Below are 16334 nucleotides of genomic sequence, written 5' to 3' on the forward strand. Positions count from 1 at the left end.
AGTGCCCACCGGAAGAGACCAAAATAATATGTCTATAATATAGTAATAAATAGAATAGTACCAGCAGTGCCCCTTTCCGGAATACTAAGTGTGTCCCCGAGAATGTCCTTTTTCTGAAAGAACGGCTGGTTCTCTATCCTGTTTGTGATCGTCCTGGCCCTGAAAACCAGCTCTTTCGTCATACAGAGACTAGCTGGAAATAACTTATTCGTGGCGGCTCTTGAAGGGGAAAAAGCTTTATATAACTTTGGATAGCTGCATACCAGAATTAGTGCAATAAATGAGGTTTTCTCCCTTAGGTTATAGTGATAAAATTTAATTTCTTTACCGATAAGACTCCTCTCAAGAACCGCTATTCCACTCGTATGGAAGAAGTAAGCAAGAAGTTAAAATACACAGGAAAGAATAACAGAATTGCTGAAAGGTATTAAGTTACTGATGACTTTAATGAATCGAAGAGTCTCAATTTGTGGCAAGTGAAGGCTACTTGATGAAGAAACGCTGATGTTAACGATGTGGTGACAAGATAGTATAGAATCCTTCGGAGGATAATAGCTCTAAAAAAATTACACCCACAATAATAATACAAAATGACAATAATTCAATCACCATATATGTATAATGTTATAATAAAGTAATTTTTATACCATGGTTACTTCATTTTCCAATCATGAAGGGTCAAAATTTTTAAGTAAGTATTGTTATTTTAAGACAACTTCTAATCTTTAATCTTTTCTCTTGTCTGGACTTATTAAGGATTTTGTACTTAAGATATAGTGTTGATTCGAATCAAAATTTAATATTTAAATTAAAATAAAGAACAAGTACAACAAGGATGGGTCTTAAGTCTATCAATATGTCCGGAACTCCAACAGCAGGCGCATGTAGAGGATGTTATCGACCGTAAGTACAAGGTTGAACTGGTCCAACAGGTAGTGTGGCAAGAGGAGTATTTAACACGGAGGTCCATATTCTGTTAGTAACTTCAGTCAGTTTTTATTGGCAATTGGCGATGAATACTCAACAACGTCTGATACATGAATCGCTACTTGGGAGTTCGAACTCCGGCATAACGTCGTTGCAACAACCCAAAACGTTTGTCATGTGATAGGGGAAAGTGCAGTGAACCATCAACTCGTTGGTTCCAGATATTTCATGCAGGTTGTAAAAATATCTAGGATTCTGCAAGGTCTAACCGCCTCACGGTAATAGATTCTGAGGTCATAAGACACTCTATTGTGGAAAATCCATCCATTAATATACGATGATCGTCAAATCAATTCCACATTTCTCAGTTCATTGTAATGCAGCATCTTCATGAACTTGGTACAACCATCAGGAGATGCTGCATTGTACCACATGAGTTCACTCCCGCTCAGACCCAGAGGAGAGTAGATATGTGCCGACTACTGCTGCAAAATGCGTGTGATGTGCATTTGCTGAAACAGATTGTTACATGAGACGACAAGTGGGTGTTTTTCAAAATCTGAATATGTAAAAAACAGTGGGTGAGTAAGGCCCAACTTCAAGAACAGATCATCAACTACGGCCGTTTCGAGCCTAAAATCATGCTATATGTTAGTGAAACTACGAGGAATTAGCAATTCACTTCTAATTCATTTCTCACTAGTCGCACTGACCTTTATTCCGAACTGTAGGAGCGGATGTATGTTGCATTACGACAAAAATGCCCTGGATTGGTAATCCGAAATTGTGCTACAATACGATAACGCAAAACCATACCCTAAGGCCCTAAAAGTGACACAAAAGAATGCAGGAACTTGAGAGCATCAAACTGGTGACACTAGCGACAATAGTCTTCACCTTGTAGTTCGGATTATTACCTGTTTCGGTCCATGGCGCACTTCCTGAAATTACTATTCTTCACCTACCAGCTGGAGCTGGAAACAGCAGTGACCGACTAAGTTCAAGAGGCGGTATTGCCGTGGAACAAAGGAACTGACATGAAAGTGACTGCAGACAGTCCAACACGAAAGGCTATACTTCGAATGTTAACCTGTTTTTATGTACAGTAATAAATATAGGTATATTGTGTACTAAAATATTGCAAGACTTATGGCTCATCCTTGTATAATGACATCAATGATAAAGGGCGACCAAAGGATGCAAGTAAGTTAATTACCAGTAACGTATTAGATAGAGATTAACCACCATAAAATAATGAACCATAATTATGGTTTATTATAAAATGGGGTGAACTATCTAGTTTTACGTTTTACTTATGTCCTGAAGACTAAAGGAAAAGAATGGTTAATGACGAATTTGTGGAATGAGAATGTGGAAGGAAAGGGGAAAACCTACGGACATGACATTGTCCACCACAAACTTGGATAGTCGGAGTTCGAACCAAGGATCCTTCACACGAAAGGCGAGCTTACTATTGAGTCACCGTGACCCTTTATGGCCTGTAAACTAACGGCATCTATGGCCACGTACACAGAGAAAACTCTGTTCTCCGAACAAATATACTGTATCCTCTTGCTTACTATAGAAATCAGTACGGAGCATACGTTATCCGTATGCTACATAGGCACTGCCCTTAGATGTTACATCATGCCGTTGCAGGATGTCTGACATTTAATAGTTTTCCGTATATCACATGCATATACTTACGTTACCTTCGTCAGCTATATGATATATACGTTCATTTGTATGTGAGATTCTGACCGCCTACATTGTTTCATACGGCAAGTACGTATAGATGGAACACTTATACAGAAAGTATTATAAAACATGCGTTTTCAGTTATACGTCTGCTGTACGTTAAGTCCAAAAACGACAGGGTAACCTATCTTTTTAAGTACGCCAACTACATTTTTTTCCTCAGTGTAGGCGTCCGTATGAAGGATGACGTCTCTCGGCGAGCATACTATGCGGGGAAAGGAAAGGAAGGAAGGATTGGCGGAAAGAAGGAAACGGCCTGGGACCTATAAGTTAGGTATTACCCCGGTATTTGCCTGGTGTGAATCAGGAAACCTCAGGAAAACCACATTCAAGACGGTTGGCTTGAAAAAGCTTTTAACACTTTTTCGATTGAGTGCCTCCACTGGGAATCAAATCTGGAACCGGTTGCATTGTAAAGTAGAGGAGAGGATCATTAATGAAAGTGAATGAATCTGGAATAAATTTTGAAATGAGAATGTGGGGAGAAACAGGAGAACCTCGAGGAAACCCACGGACACGATGTTTGCCCACTACAAATTCACATTTCCCGGTATCGAAGTAGAGACTCCTCGCCCTAGAGGTGAATGTTGTATCTGAGAACTACTGTGCACTTCCTTCACACTATTTGAATAATTTTTATACACAGCAAGTCTGTTTATATTTCGTTTACCTAAAGCTAGGTGATAAAACTTATTTTTGAAGCAAGCGAAAGCAACTTCTACCATTCGATATACAGGACAAAAATCTACTTGTATTTATGTCTATTGCTTAGTAACTTTTTAAAAAAAAAAATACTGACAACACATGACTTGCATTTTCTTTGAGGCTTACAGATCATAGCTTGAAATTCTTTGTTTCTTTCTTTTGAATTTCAATTGAGGCATCTTAGAAAATAATGCAGATCAGCACTAAATAATGATTTAGAAACAACATTTAGTTAATATTTTTATTAAACATACTATACTTGTAGTTTAGCTGAGAAAGCAACATTAGCAATTTCGTGTAACACTTTAATATATCACTTTGCAGAATTATAGATGTAGCACACTTTGACAATTAATAATACCTATCAGTTGTATTTTAGTTCAAATCATAATTGTGTAAAATATTTAAAAATAAATCGTGTAATAATTGTTTGTTTAAAGTAGCTTCATTTTAATTTCTAAAATATATATCATTAGTAAATTATTTCACTTCTCAATGTTTTAACTGTATTAGCTTACTGACATTCGTTTAATATCAATAGTAGTAATGAATCATGTCAATTTCGAATATAATCAATTCTAACTGTTCGTTCCTAGGGATATGTAATCTCGATCCCACATCTTTGCTTAAAGGTAGAAACTAAGTTCCTGGTGAACATTCCTCATAAGGCAGGGATTACCAGCTGGCTTCAGGCATTCCTTCAGGCATTCAGGCTTAGGGTAATGTATGATCACTACATGAACGGTGGTAACGTTGTCTCTCTAGAAAAGAGTTTGCTACTTCTTTATTTTAAGTAGCTCCCCAATTGTCTTCACGACGTTGAGCGATTGCCGCAATTCGAATAAGGTCACCTATATTTCCTCTGACCAGATCCAGCACTAGTTGACTTTGCTGATCTCACGAGAAGCTTCATTTACGTGAGGCTAGGCCGTTGGCCGTTAGAGTCAAATTGGTCAAGAATGAGATGGCTAGTTCAACCTCTATCTAACTGAAAAGTGAAACATATGCTTACTACTAAAATATAATAATACTGTAATATTCGTTAGAGTAATGGTACAGGGTTTTCCTTAACCTTTTTTTTTATTATTATGAAAGACGTTATACAGTTTATATACAAGATTGCAAATAAGTAACTTCTCTAATAGTTCTTTCCTCTATAAGTTGGACCTCCTGCCCACAGCAGCCGCACGGTTTTAAGGTTTGTTGATTAAGAACGATCCTGCAAGTTGCAACTGGACCTAAAGAAACCTCTTATCCGATGCAGCTCAGAAGTAGGGTGATATCTCCTATCCGTTCCAGCACGGAGATGGATAAGAAATCTCTTGCCCGATGCAGCTCAGAGATAGGGTTGTATCTCCTGCCCGTTGGAGCACGGAGATAAGTGAGAATATCTTTTGCCCGACGCAGCTCAGAGGTAAGGCTAGAGGAGTCTCTCCCGCCCAATACAGCTTGGAGAGATAGGTAGGATGTGGTTGATAACTGGTTGATAACTTATGTTTTCTGCCTCGAGGTGTTCGCTTTTATAGGCCGTCTTTGGAGGCGGAGCCTGTGCGGGGGTTGGAGGAGTCCTCTTCGTGTCTCTTCGTGCTCCTTCGGTGACGGCATCCATCCTCTGCTTGTGCCGAAGCACGTGGTTTGTTTACTAATATAAGCGGATATTGCAATACATAATATTAATACGTGTGTTACGGTTCACATTAGGAAACTTCAGTAGGCTCAAATTACAGAAGTCCAATAAATTAGCCAGAGTCCAGGGGTGATAGGTCTTTCAATTTCGATTTCATTGGGAGTATAAACTAGGAAGAAGTTGGACCTACTCTTGGGATGCCGAATCTATAAAAAATAAGTCCTGCTATCTATTACCGTCCTTGCTCTTTGGAAATCAATGTTGAAACTGGATGTTAAAGTAAATTTTTACCACTTCTGGTCTCAGTAGAGAATTAAGTACACAGATGTTATCTGTTCTTTAAATGCTGAATCGACACTAAAACAAAAATAATGCTTTTTCCTATTATCATTCGTCTTCTATAAAAATCCATATTAAAACCGTAAATAATAGAAATCTGTTTTTATACTTCTTATGCAATTTTTGCAATAAACTACGAAATTTCAAACATTTGGACATGAAGCTCCCATATATTTAGACTGCGACATTCCGTGAGTCTCAAGGGCACACACTAGACCTGTCCTGCGACATGTAGGCTCGCACAAAGATAGTAAAAATGCCCGCGGGATTTCCTTTAAATTTCAGTGGGATATGTCTATGAGGAAATAATATTTGGATGTCCAAACGTAGTTATTCTGAAAAGAGCCCAGAAGGAATCATGCACGAAGTACTATTTCCTGAACAAAGCTGAAAATCAGGATATCAGCGGGTCGTCTACTGGCAGAAAGATGCCAGAATTAACATTCCTATGATGTTAAAGCACGGCTCTGTACTATGTAAGCGTCATATATGCCTCAAACTAATTTCATTTTTTTTCTCAAATTTTTGTTTGTGGTTTACAGGTTTCAAGCATGCCGTGGGGTAAAAATCCAGGTTCTTTACAATCCATTCTATACACTGCAATCGCACGATATATCATCTCGAAATGCCCCAAGACAGACAACGATCTACTAAATTTTTACAAGCAAAAGGAAACGATTCGTGAGTATTATACATCTCTTCCTGCACGGGTGCTGTCACAACTCTTGGAATATGCCCTAAAAATTAATAAGCAAACAGCTAAAAAATTCAATCGTTCAACGCAAGATACATATCCAATAGAACTCTTCTTGATCGAGCTTTTATTTTCAGGACAAACGAGAAGTGTTGAGTACTACCTGAATCACAGCGAGTTCACCACATTTCATTTTAGTAGACTATTGGATGTTTTGCGACAATATGATCAGAAGTTGGTATCTCTCAAGTTCAAAGGTGAAGTGCGAGTGCATTTATCTGCCGAAAACTACCGAAATTTGGAGAAACTGTTAGTGTCTGCAGAGAATCTTCTTCAGTTGACTTTGACAGGAGTTTGTACCGATGAACTAATGGGCGTTATTGGTAAGACATGTTGCAGATTGGTGATGTTGGATGTATCTCAATCCCCAATCACCGACAAAGGTTTGACTCTATTGACGCAAACTATAACAACAAATGTGGACGAGTCTATCGAGAGTGGGACAGGCTGGGGAGATGTATTTGGGAAATTAGTTGAATCTTTTATACCGTCCATATTTAGCTTAATGACTCTTGAAGGGATTTTACCAGAACGGAAGGACTTGAAGAAGTACCACCGGAAGAAAACATCACTCTGCAACACTTTACGTCGTCTTTCTTTGCTGGATAAAGATTCCGGTGTCACAAATAAAGGCTTGTTAATAGTTTTGTCTCTGATACCCAATTTGGAAGTTATCAGAATGAACTTGGACGAGTTGTTTGAATACCTAGGTGAACATGGCATGACAGAAGAACAGTCATCAGAAGGTCTTAAGTTGAAGAATATAACGTTAGATAATCTAATAAAACGTGATCTGAAAGTTTTGAAATTCTATTTCCCGCACGTGAACGGTATGCAAATTGCAAGACTGGAATTTGATACTAAATTATCAGCCGTTCCACCTCTGGAGACGTTGAGTATCAAAAGATTCGAGGACTACGCTTCAACACAAATGCAAGTGACAAAGTATTTGACAGAGAAGGGCACTCATTTAAAGAAGCTATCTCTAACTCTAGGTAGGGTGTTTATAAACGGAATTGATCTCACTATGTTTCTAATTAATTGTCCTAATGTTGACTACCTGTTTATCTCCAATCGGTCCTATAGGAAATGTATGACCATGGAACCGTTGGCTGTTCCCCATGAACACCTTCAGATTCTGCATTTGGAAGGAAGAGTTACGGAAGAATCCATACTTAATTTGTTGAAAAGTCTACCAAATATAAGGAAATTGTTTATCGAATCCATTGTCAAGAAAAGTCAAAACATTGTACAGAAGCTTTGTGAATTGCCGCGTAGAGATAAACTGAAGATGTTTTGGATCGATGATGAAATTTTCATTAGGAAAGAAGAGAATTTGATGCTATTTCTGGATCATTTCGATAAAGTCAAAGTTGTCGGAAGGCTTTTGGCTTCCTTGTACCGGCGGTATGGACTAGAGCGGTACGACCGGTGTTGTTGTGAGTCTGAATATGAAGATGACGATGATAGTGACGTTGATGATGACTCTGATGATGACCTTGATGATGATGATGACGACGACGATGACGACGACGACGACGATGATGACGATATCTTTGAAGTTGATGAGGATGATGATATTGTTGACGTTCTTGGTGATCTTAGTGGCTCCGAAAATGAGGCTTGTTGTTGCGACGATTGAATAAGTACTTTTTTTTATGTCAGCACCTTTAGTGAGTTATATGTTAGATAAATTATGTCAGTTTGATGTATATAATTAAAAAATAATCAGTTAAATATAATTTATATTTCAGCATTTTTGGTCATTGCAATTATACAGCCCTTCGCATTTGAGCAGTTAACGGTTGAGGAGGATAAAATAGATTATGTCTCCATCTGACAGAAATTAGGATAATTTTAACCATCTTAGTGTATTCTTGTGCGTCAACTACATGCAGAAATTTCTTATTTAAAAAGATGTTTCATTCAAATATACGGAGGTTTCCCAACATTTTCAACCTGATCAACTTCAAATGGTAATAGAAGGAAACAGTGTTAATTTTTCTACATAATCTCCCTTGATTACAATAGATTTGTCATATCTTTTGATTAATGTGTATCCCCGAAAAGAATAGAATTCTTGTCTCGAAAATGGCTTACAATGCCATCTTTCAGTTCACTATTGTACGCAAATTTTCTTTCTGGAAGTTCTTTCTTCAGGTTAAAGATCACTTGGTGTTAAATCTTGACTGTAAGGTGAATACTGAATGCCGTCGACCCCATAGTCTATTTCTGCAATTGGCAACAACAGCCGTATGAACTATAGCATTATCATGCTGCAGTAGCAAACGCTGCGCCTCAGCTTTGTCAAATGACAGCCTCCAACGAGATGACATTGCTAGATTGTAGAAACTAATACATTATTTCTTCCATAGATGGCAGTATATGCCAAAAACATCTTAGTGACACGATATTTTAGTATCAAGACGCAAACGTTTGAAAATACCCTTGTTGCAGTGGCGACTCATGACGTAAAAAAATATGGCGGTTTGCGGTCACAGTATATCTAGCTGAAATACCTGTTCTTGTGCAGTAAGAAATACATTTAATGGATAATTTTATGTTTGCAACCTGATGACCAGGAACTTATAGAAAGAAAACTGATCGGCGCGACTTTGAATTCGCTAAAATTATCACTTCCAATTGGTCACGATTTTACAATCTGAGGAAAGTAGGGGAGATAATAAGCAGGTACGAACATGAGATAAACAAGTATTGTGAGCGTACGCGTAGTGACGGATTTACAAGTAGTCTAAATACAATACTATCGATTACGCCATGAATGGTCTCATTTGCATGTTATCATTGTCTTTTATCAGCGTCAGATTATCATATAGTTTGCTGAGAAGGACAACAGTAACTGTGACGTGACAGATTTATTTAAACATGACTACATTATATTTTTATTTATTTATTTATTTATTTTTTTTTGCCTCTAAGTGAATCTAAATAAATTTCTCGAAAGCTGAAAAGTGTATTGGGTTGAGTAACATAACTTGTCGAATTTCCATAGCTCAATCTTTCGGCACGGTTTAGTGGCACTAGTACAAAATCAACACAGTGTCTGTTTGTATGAACGAAACAAGTAGCTGATCTTACCTCTTCATCCAACGCATCAAATTTAGATGATGCAGAAACGCTATTTCTTTATTTCTTCTTTGCTTTCGTAAATAGAATCTGAGCCAATTCAACGGGTAGTTCCGGAAGCTCAATTTTAGATAACAAACTCGAATAAAATTCAATAGAGTTAAAGAACGTGGAACTAGCTGTTGAGGGTGATTGTAAACGCATATTCACCTCCACTTACCGGTGATAAAACAAGTTCAGTGTTTGCCCCAAGACACCTGATAAGTGTCTGAAGACTATTGGAAAAATAAATAAAGTCAACAGATGAGTATAACATGAACTTATTGAAACTAAGAAAGAGCATTGTCTTAGTCTAGCTTCAGTTCAGATCATGCTGTTGAAGCGAATGTTGCATTACTGTATTAGTGCGGCAATTTCTATGGTGTTTTGAGTGCTGGGGTCATATATGACCCCACGTTGTGATTAACGAAACATTTTTTTTTCCTTTTTGAACAGCCATATAGCGAAGTATACTCTAGTGCTCAAATTCCTTTAGATATAGCGAGATCAAGAAGGTATTTCAGTCAGGAAGAATTTGCACGCATTTTAGATGAATCAGATGAGGCTATGTCCGATGTTGAACTGGTAAGTGAAAATGAGAATAATGAGGAATAGGATGAACAAGAAAAGGATGAATTTGAAGCTGATGCTAATAATGATCATGTTGCAGATTTGTTACAACGAAAGGTGATTTATGAGAAGAATTCAAACATTCGAATAATTAAAACAAACAATGAAAACAATTAAAAATTGTTACAATGCAGAACTTATATTCCACACTATCTTGTATTTAATCAATAAAGAAACGAATTATATCCACAAATATAAATTGTATAAGATGATACACCTGAGATGTATAAGGTGTATAAAATGATATAACCTAACCTAACCTTACCTTACCCCACCTAACTTTACCTTACTTAACCTAACCTTACGTTATTTAACCTAACCTTATATGTATAACTTAACCTTACCGAACCTAACCTAACCTAATACAAGTACTCCCCTGACTACGGTCGGATATGACTGCACGTTGTGATACATGTCCTAGTGAAAGCACGTTGTGGTTCTAGGGTTAATATATATATTTGCTCGTAAATTTGCATAATTTTCACCTCGACTAACACTTAATCAGCTGTCATTTAGAGATAAATAATATATCCCTCGTTTCGGCGAAATACGAATTCACATTTCGCCTAATGATTTCATCGAGGAGAGAATACGCCCTTTGTAGCAAATCTGACAGTGATTCTATATCTATACTTACATAGCTAAATAAACGGTATGCCTACAGAAGGTCTCTAAAGACAAGTATGATAACTTACAAATTACAATATATATATATTTATACTTACGTATTTCTTTATTCAGTTGGTGGTGTTTAGTTTGCCATGGTGCTGTTTGCCACAACTCGATTTTGGTGTTGTTTGCCACGATATTTTCATTGTAGCTTTATCAGATCTTATTATTGTGAAGATTGACATATTTCTCATGTAACAGCTAAGGGTTGTCAGTTACCCCTATAAAAAAGTGATCTCGCTTCCGGAGCTACAAAGGTCTCACATAGTCTCTCTGCTAAAAGGAACATTAAGCTCAAAACAAACGAGCACAAAACGAACTGAATTTGAATTTAAACGAGATCGGAAGTGTCACTATTCCTCTCAACGACCCCGAAAACTATGGATTCGGCACTAATATCGCTCATTTTCGATGATTGCATATATATATATATATATATATATATATATATATATATATATATATATATATATATATCCTTCCCGAAGCTGAACTGTCAAAATGACATGATAAAAACCATGCCAGATCCAAACCTCATCTATGTTGAAAATTTGATCGGGATCGGCCGGGTGGTCTAAAAATGACGAAGTCACAAAGACAGTCAGTTTCATTTTCATTTATATATATATATATATATATATATATATATATATATATATATATATATATATATATATATATATATATATATATATATATATATATATATATATATATATATACCCAAGGCCGGATTTAGTGGGGTGCAAAGGTGCACGTGCACCTCCCTTTCGTTGTAAATATACACTACCTAAAGTGAGAAGCTGGCAGTGAGTCTTGCAAAAAACCAATATTTTGAGATAATTTTCTGAAGGTTGAAGGAAAAGGATTCATCGAGACCAGACACTTAGCATTTTCAGGACAATTCCTTAGTCACATCACAGATGTCTAAAGGGATTTAAAAAACTCAAATTTAATTCAAATGTACTGGCAGTTATTTGGTGCACCCCCTCAGAAAATCCTGGATCCGGCCCTGTATATACCGTTTTCTTATATATGCCCTTTCGGCTAAGAGAGACGATGATTAAAGCAAATGAATGATGATGGAATAAATGGTGGAATGGGAAAGTGGAAGGAAACGGGAGTACCTCGAGAAAACCCACGGACACGATATTGTCCGTTACAAACTTATTTGGCCGAACCAGGGATCCCACACACAAGAGGTAAGCACCGTGCCCTCTACAGAAATAGAATACGAAGAACTCTATTAGATAATTAACAAGTATCGTAGGTAGCTTTATATGCATGGTTTGCTCACAATGACGAAATATCACGGTTTGTATTTTATGATTGTACTTTTCAGCTATATTCTAACCATGTGAATAAAATCAGATTCCTGTCCTGAGAGAACTAAATATATTAAACGTGATATGTGTCTCGTAGCATGAATGTTCCAGGGTTTCGTAACGCTCAGTAGATAATTTGCGGTGCGTTAGGTTAATTATAACACGATCTAACCGTGGAAGAAGTTTGTGAGTAGCAATTTGAATACCAAATACATTAAAATCGCCCTTTAAACTGATGAGAAATGTAATTTACTGGACAACCGACAGGAAATGTATCCTGTCTCTTAGCTGGCCCCGCAGAGGAAAAGAGGGGAGGGGAGGGGAAGGAAGTGAAGCAAAATAGTTCGTGTGCAACACAGGGCTGGAAGTATATCACCATTTTGCAACGATTCCCCTTGGGTGTCTAGATTTAAAGCAGAGTACTGAAACGAGAAATGAATGCCAGGCGATTTGAGTTGGTTTTTCTTTTAAGGATAGCAGGAGGGGAACGATGCAAGGACTTCAAGGTAAATTACATCCGCTTTGTGACAACAATTCCCTCTGGGGCAGCGGAAGGAAGCTATAGTCTAGCACTGATGATTTTGTCCACAACAAGACAAACTCGATGGTTATGCTTTGCTTTTCAGTATGTAGCCAAGGGAACGCAACTCCAAAGAACAGGGCTTAAATAATGTAGCGAATAGCCTCTACTGTATGTTACAATATTTTCCTTTCTTTCATTGTCTAATTAGATGCAATTTCCATTTCGTTGATATATTCCAAGCTACATCTCTTTACTTAAAGACAATATTAAATAACTAGAGTGAAGGAATCAGAAGGTTCATTGCAGGAGAAACAAAAGAGTGTTGTAGGACTTACTCAGGGTCAATTCAACCCAGTCATGTTTCTGATTACTTCCATCCATACTGCCTTACCTTACATAAGTACTTCAGATTATATGCCCGTAGCCAAACTCCCTCTACAAAAATTGTTGCTTGAGTATCTTAGGATTCTGAAATACGTGTTTTTGGATAGTGCATATGTTAGTTCCTTAGTAAAGTCTTGACCCGACTATGGTCGGTTTCATAGTTTTGGAGTTATGGACCTTTAAAGTTCATTTTTTCATGTTTTCAACAGCCTATAACTCCGAAAGGGAGCATTTGTGCACCCAGGTTGGTCTATACGTTTTGTTTTATCTTGGTGTCAGGAATCACCTCTCAAACGTTGTCGATGTTGTTATGAAACACCCTGTATATTTCATACGTACCTTTATTTTACAAGCAGAGGATGCGATTAAGACTTCACTTCAAATACTATATTATGTGCAGAGTAATTACAATATTTCAGGGGCGATTCATCTAGGAAGCAAGTGACGAAATTGCTACGTCTAATTGTTCATATACAGTGGACTTTCTCTTAACCGCCCATCTTCCAAGAGATAAGTCATTTTCGATATCAGCTGCGCTCGGTGCTTCGTAAGTACAATAAGCATACATACAACAATAATAGAATACAATACTGTACTTCGTTCAATATTGTAGGCTAAATCATTTTGTTTCTCTGTATTGTGTTTTCCTTCAATCAATACATATACGCCATAAATAAGTGCGTAGAGCCTTTCAAGTGTGCCCTCGGAAAATATGTGAATCATACTTCAGCCCCGCCTTCTTTTTGAGGATACATTCCCTTTGCTTTGGGAAAAGAAATGAATGACCTCTGCTGTGTTGCCAATTTGTCATTCAGTCGTTTTGTCTTTGCGAGTGAAGATCGTAAGCTTCCTAGAATGGCTAACAGGACAGTGCACAGCGCGTAAGTCCGTGAAATAATTCAATCGAGACAATCCTGTCCGCATCCAAGTGTTGAAGGTTGTCCACCACAGCAACTTGTTCTTCCTCTTTCGAGGGAGGCAGCGGCGCAAATCTGTCTTCAGCATTGGCAGCAGGGGGGGGGGAGGAACGGGTAAGACCATTCCATTTTTTTAGCAATGTTCAAAATATTTATGAATTTGAAAAACAATACTGTGCAGGATCAAGGGAGCAGAGTAGTCTTCAACATTGAGAGGCGAGAAGATTTGAAGAGATTCTGGAGAACATCAATTTCATCTCGCTTTCCTTTTGCGGCAATTAGACACAAATTATCACATTTTTATCCAAAAATGCATATTTCAAATCGGAATATTGGGGGGAACAGTTCCCCACAGTTCCAAGAATGGAGGGACATGTTCCTCACATCCCTCAGGATTTGCGCTACTGAAGGGAGGTACGGGAAAACGCACATCGGCAGCAGCGCCAACAGAGGGACACTTGAAATAAAAAGGCTCTAGTTTTTGTAATAGTTTAGCGTGTTTATTTAATATACAGTATTTTGTTCAACTGACTGAGTGTCGCTGGAGCAGCTTCTGGTGGAAACTTCTGACTCTGTTCAGTTAAATTTATTGAATTGTAATACTGTAAGCCTTTCGGGACCATTATAAAGATGCTTTACAATTTAGGAGCTACCGTATGAAATGATGACTTTTTCGTTATCCTATCATGACCCAGTTCCGTGGTGACCGGTTAACAGGGAGTCTACTGTACTCTTAATGCGTTAATGGGTCTTTTAATAGTATGAGTGACGTATATTCGTAGAAGTACTTTTCTTTCTTAGCTATTTTTTTAACTGTTGTTACTTTCGCTCCATGAGCAATGCACATTTTTTTTATATACTTTTAGGAGCCCCTCCTGGCTAAGAGGTTAGCATACACGCTTTTGGCATCGAAGATCCAGGTTCGATTCCTAGTGGGAGGTCATGAGGTTCGGATTTTACGTTAAGCTGTAGGTGTATGTGTCATATAGCCTCGCTGCTGAAAGGGACGCTAAACTTAAAATCAAATCTATATACTTTTATCTTCCACTATTTGGAGTAGTTAAGTGTTCAAGTCTTGCAGAGTCAGCGACAAAAGTTGCTTCCGTTTGGCAAAATTTATTTTTAGGAATAACGGCAGTATGCCTGGAATGTACAGAAAATTACATTCTTTTTAATTAACTGAAAACTGTACTCAAATTGTCCTTTCATTCTCAAGTTATTTACAAAATTAATTTCATCAAGAGGAAATAACTTTTGTCGCTGACTGTACATCTTGGCTTTTTTTAAAGATTGCAAAGAAGGAGTGAAAAATTACAGAAATGTTAAAGCTTAAGGAATATAATTTTTAACTTTGAAATTTACAGCTGGAGTTTGGCCTAAATCTGGAGCCCCCTCCAAATAATTGAAGACCCGATATCAGTCCGAAAAAAAGGGCTTTATTGTATACTTTGTACACCGAATTTCGGTCCTAATTTGGAGCTCTCAACACCTTATAGGTCAAGCTTGACTCCAATTTGATGCCCACAATTCGTACCCGAAGGTCTTAATATGTAGATGACCGGACCTGATGACAATACTCTACCTCAGGGATGAGACCAATTTGCAATGCACCGAGAGCCAGGAGAATGTAAGAGGTACACACACTTGAGGCTCAGGCCAATATATAAATATGTATTAAAAGTAAAAAATGTGTAAATAAACATGAAACGATATCAATTTAATAACATACTTTATGTTCGTGAATTTTTGTTCTATTTTTCGTGACCTGTTTGTAGTTTCATGTGTCCAGGCGAATTAGGACCTGAGTGGCGAACATTTGAAAGCAACTCTATGAAAGATGCATTTTTCAAAAAAAGATAAACTCAGCATTAACACCGTTCTTGCAGAATGAGCTTGGTAACTTAAAAAGTTAAAGAAAATATATCTTGACAATAATTTATGATCGAAAGTTATGTACTCTTCATGTTACGGATGGTGTTAGAAACGAGAACAGATTAAATGTTTTTATTATTTATCGCGGACTAGATAAAACATTCTTGTCGGTCGGGTCTTGGTCACAGACGTTTGGTTTTTTTAAGACTTACCTCAAACATATTTTTTTTTCGATTGATATACGAGCAGGTCCGTAGCCAGCCCCAAAACTTAGGGGGGGGGCGGAAGTTAGGGGTGGACCGATCCAACCATATGATAGTTCATCACTATATTATAGTTCTTTTGCAAGCCTACTGTAAAACTTTTAGGAGGCCAGCAAAAATTTAGGGGGGGCGACCCCCTAGACCTCCCTAGATACGGGCCTGTATACGAGGTATGATCAAAAAGTACAGTTAATCATTTTGCTACGAACAAAATAATAAGTTTATATCAAATATGAATCAATCTCTTTTAAGGTACTCCTCTTGATTTGCGATGCACTTGTTCCAACGTTTATGCTACGATTGAAAGCACTTCTCAAGTCTTCTCTCTTGAGTGTCTTCAACTGTGTCATAGTCACCCCTCAATGTCGGGAATGGTAGCAAAATGTCTTCCTTTTTAGGACGGTTTTGATTTTAGGGAAGAGCCAGAAGTCGCATGATGCTATATTCGGAGAATACAGCGGGTGTGGACATATGGGAATTTTTTTTTCGGTCCGAAACTTCCGTTCGTTAGTCAA

General features: G+C 37.6%; 2 protein-coding genes across 4 annotated transcripts in view; one reads left to right on the forward strand and one right to left on the reverse strand.

Moving 5' to 3' along the window:
• Nucleotides 1-16334, reverse strand: part of LOC145690064 (uncharacterized) — a 1134032-nt gene that overhangs the window by 267512 nt on the left and 850186 nt on the right. The gene's annotated exons all lie outside the window — the stretch shown is intronic.
• LOC145690062 (uncharacterized) lies at nucleotides 647-7866 on the forward strand. The gene is made up of 2 exons (XM_081764578.1): nucleotides 647-691; nucleotides 5899-7866. Exon 2 carries the CDS (start codon nucleotides 5908-5910, stop codon nucleotides 7750-7752), a length of 1845 nt encoding a protein of 614 aa, XP_081620704.1. The 5' UTR covers nucleotides 647-691; nucleotides 5899-5907; the 3' UTR covers nucleotides 7753-7866.

Source organism: Thermobia domestica, chromosome 7 (genome assembly GCF_964235325.1).
Source record: "Thermobia domestica chromosome 7, izTheDome1.hap1.1, whole genome shotgun sequence".
Lineage (NCBI taxonomy): Eukaryota > Metazoa > Arthropoda > Insecta > Zygentoma > Lepismatidae > Thermobia > Thermobia domestica.

Coding starts and splice junctions, on each gene's coding strand:
- LOC145690062 (XM_081764578.1), top strand. CDS start 5,908: ATGCCGTGGGGTAAAAATCCAGGTTCTTTACAATCCATTCTATACACT.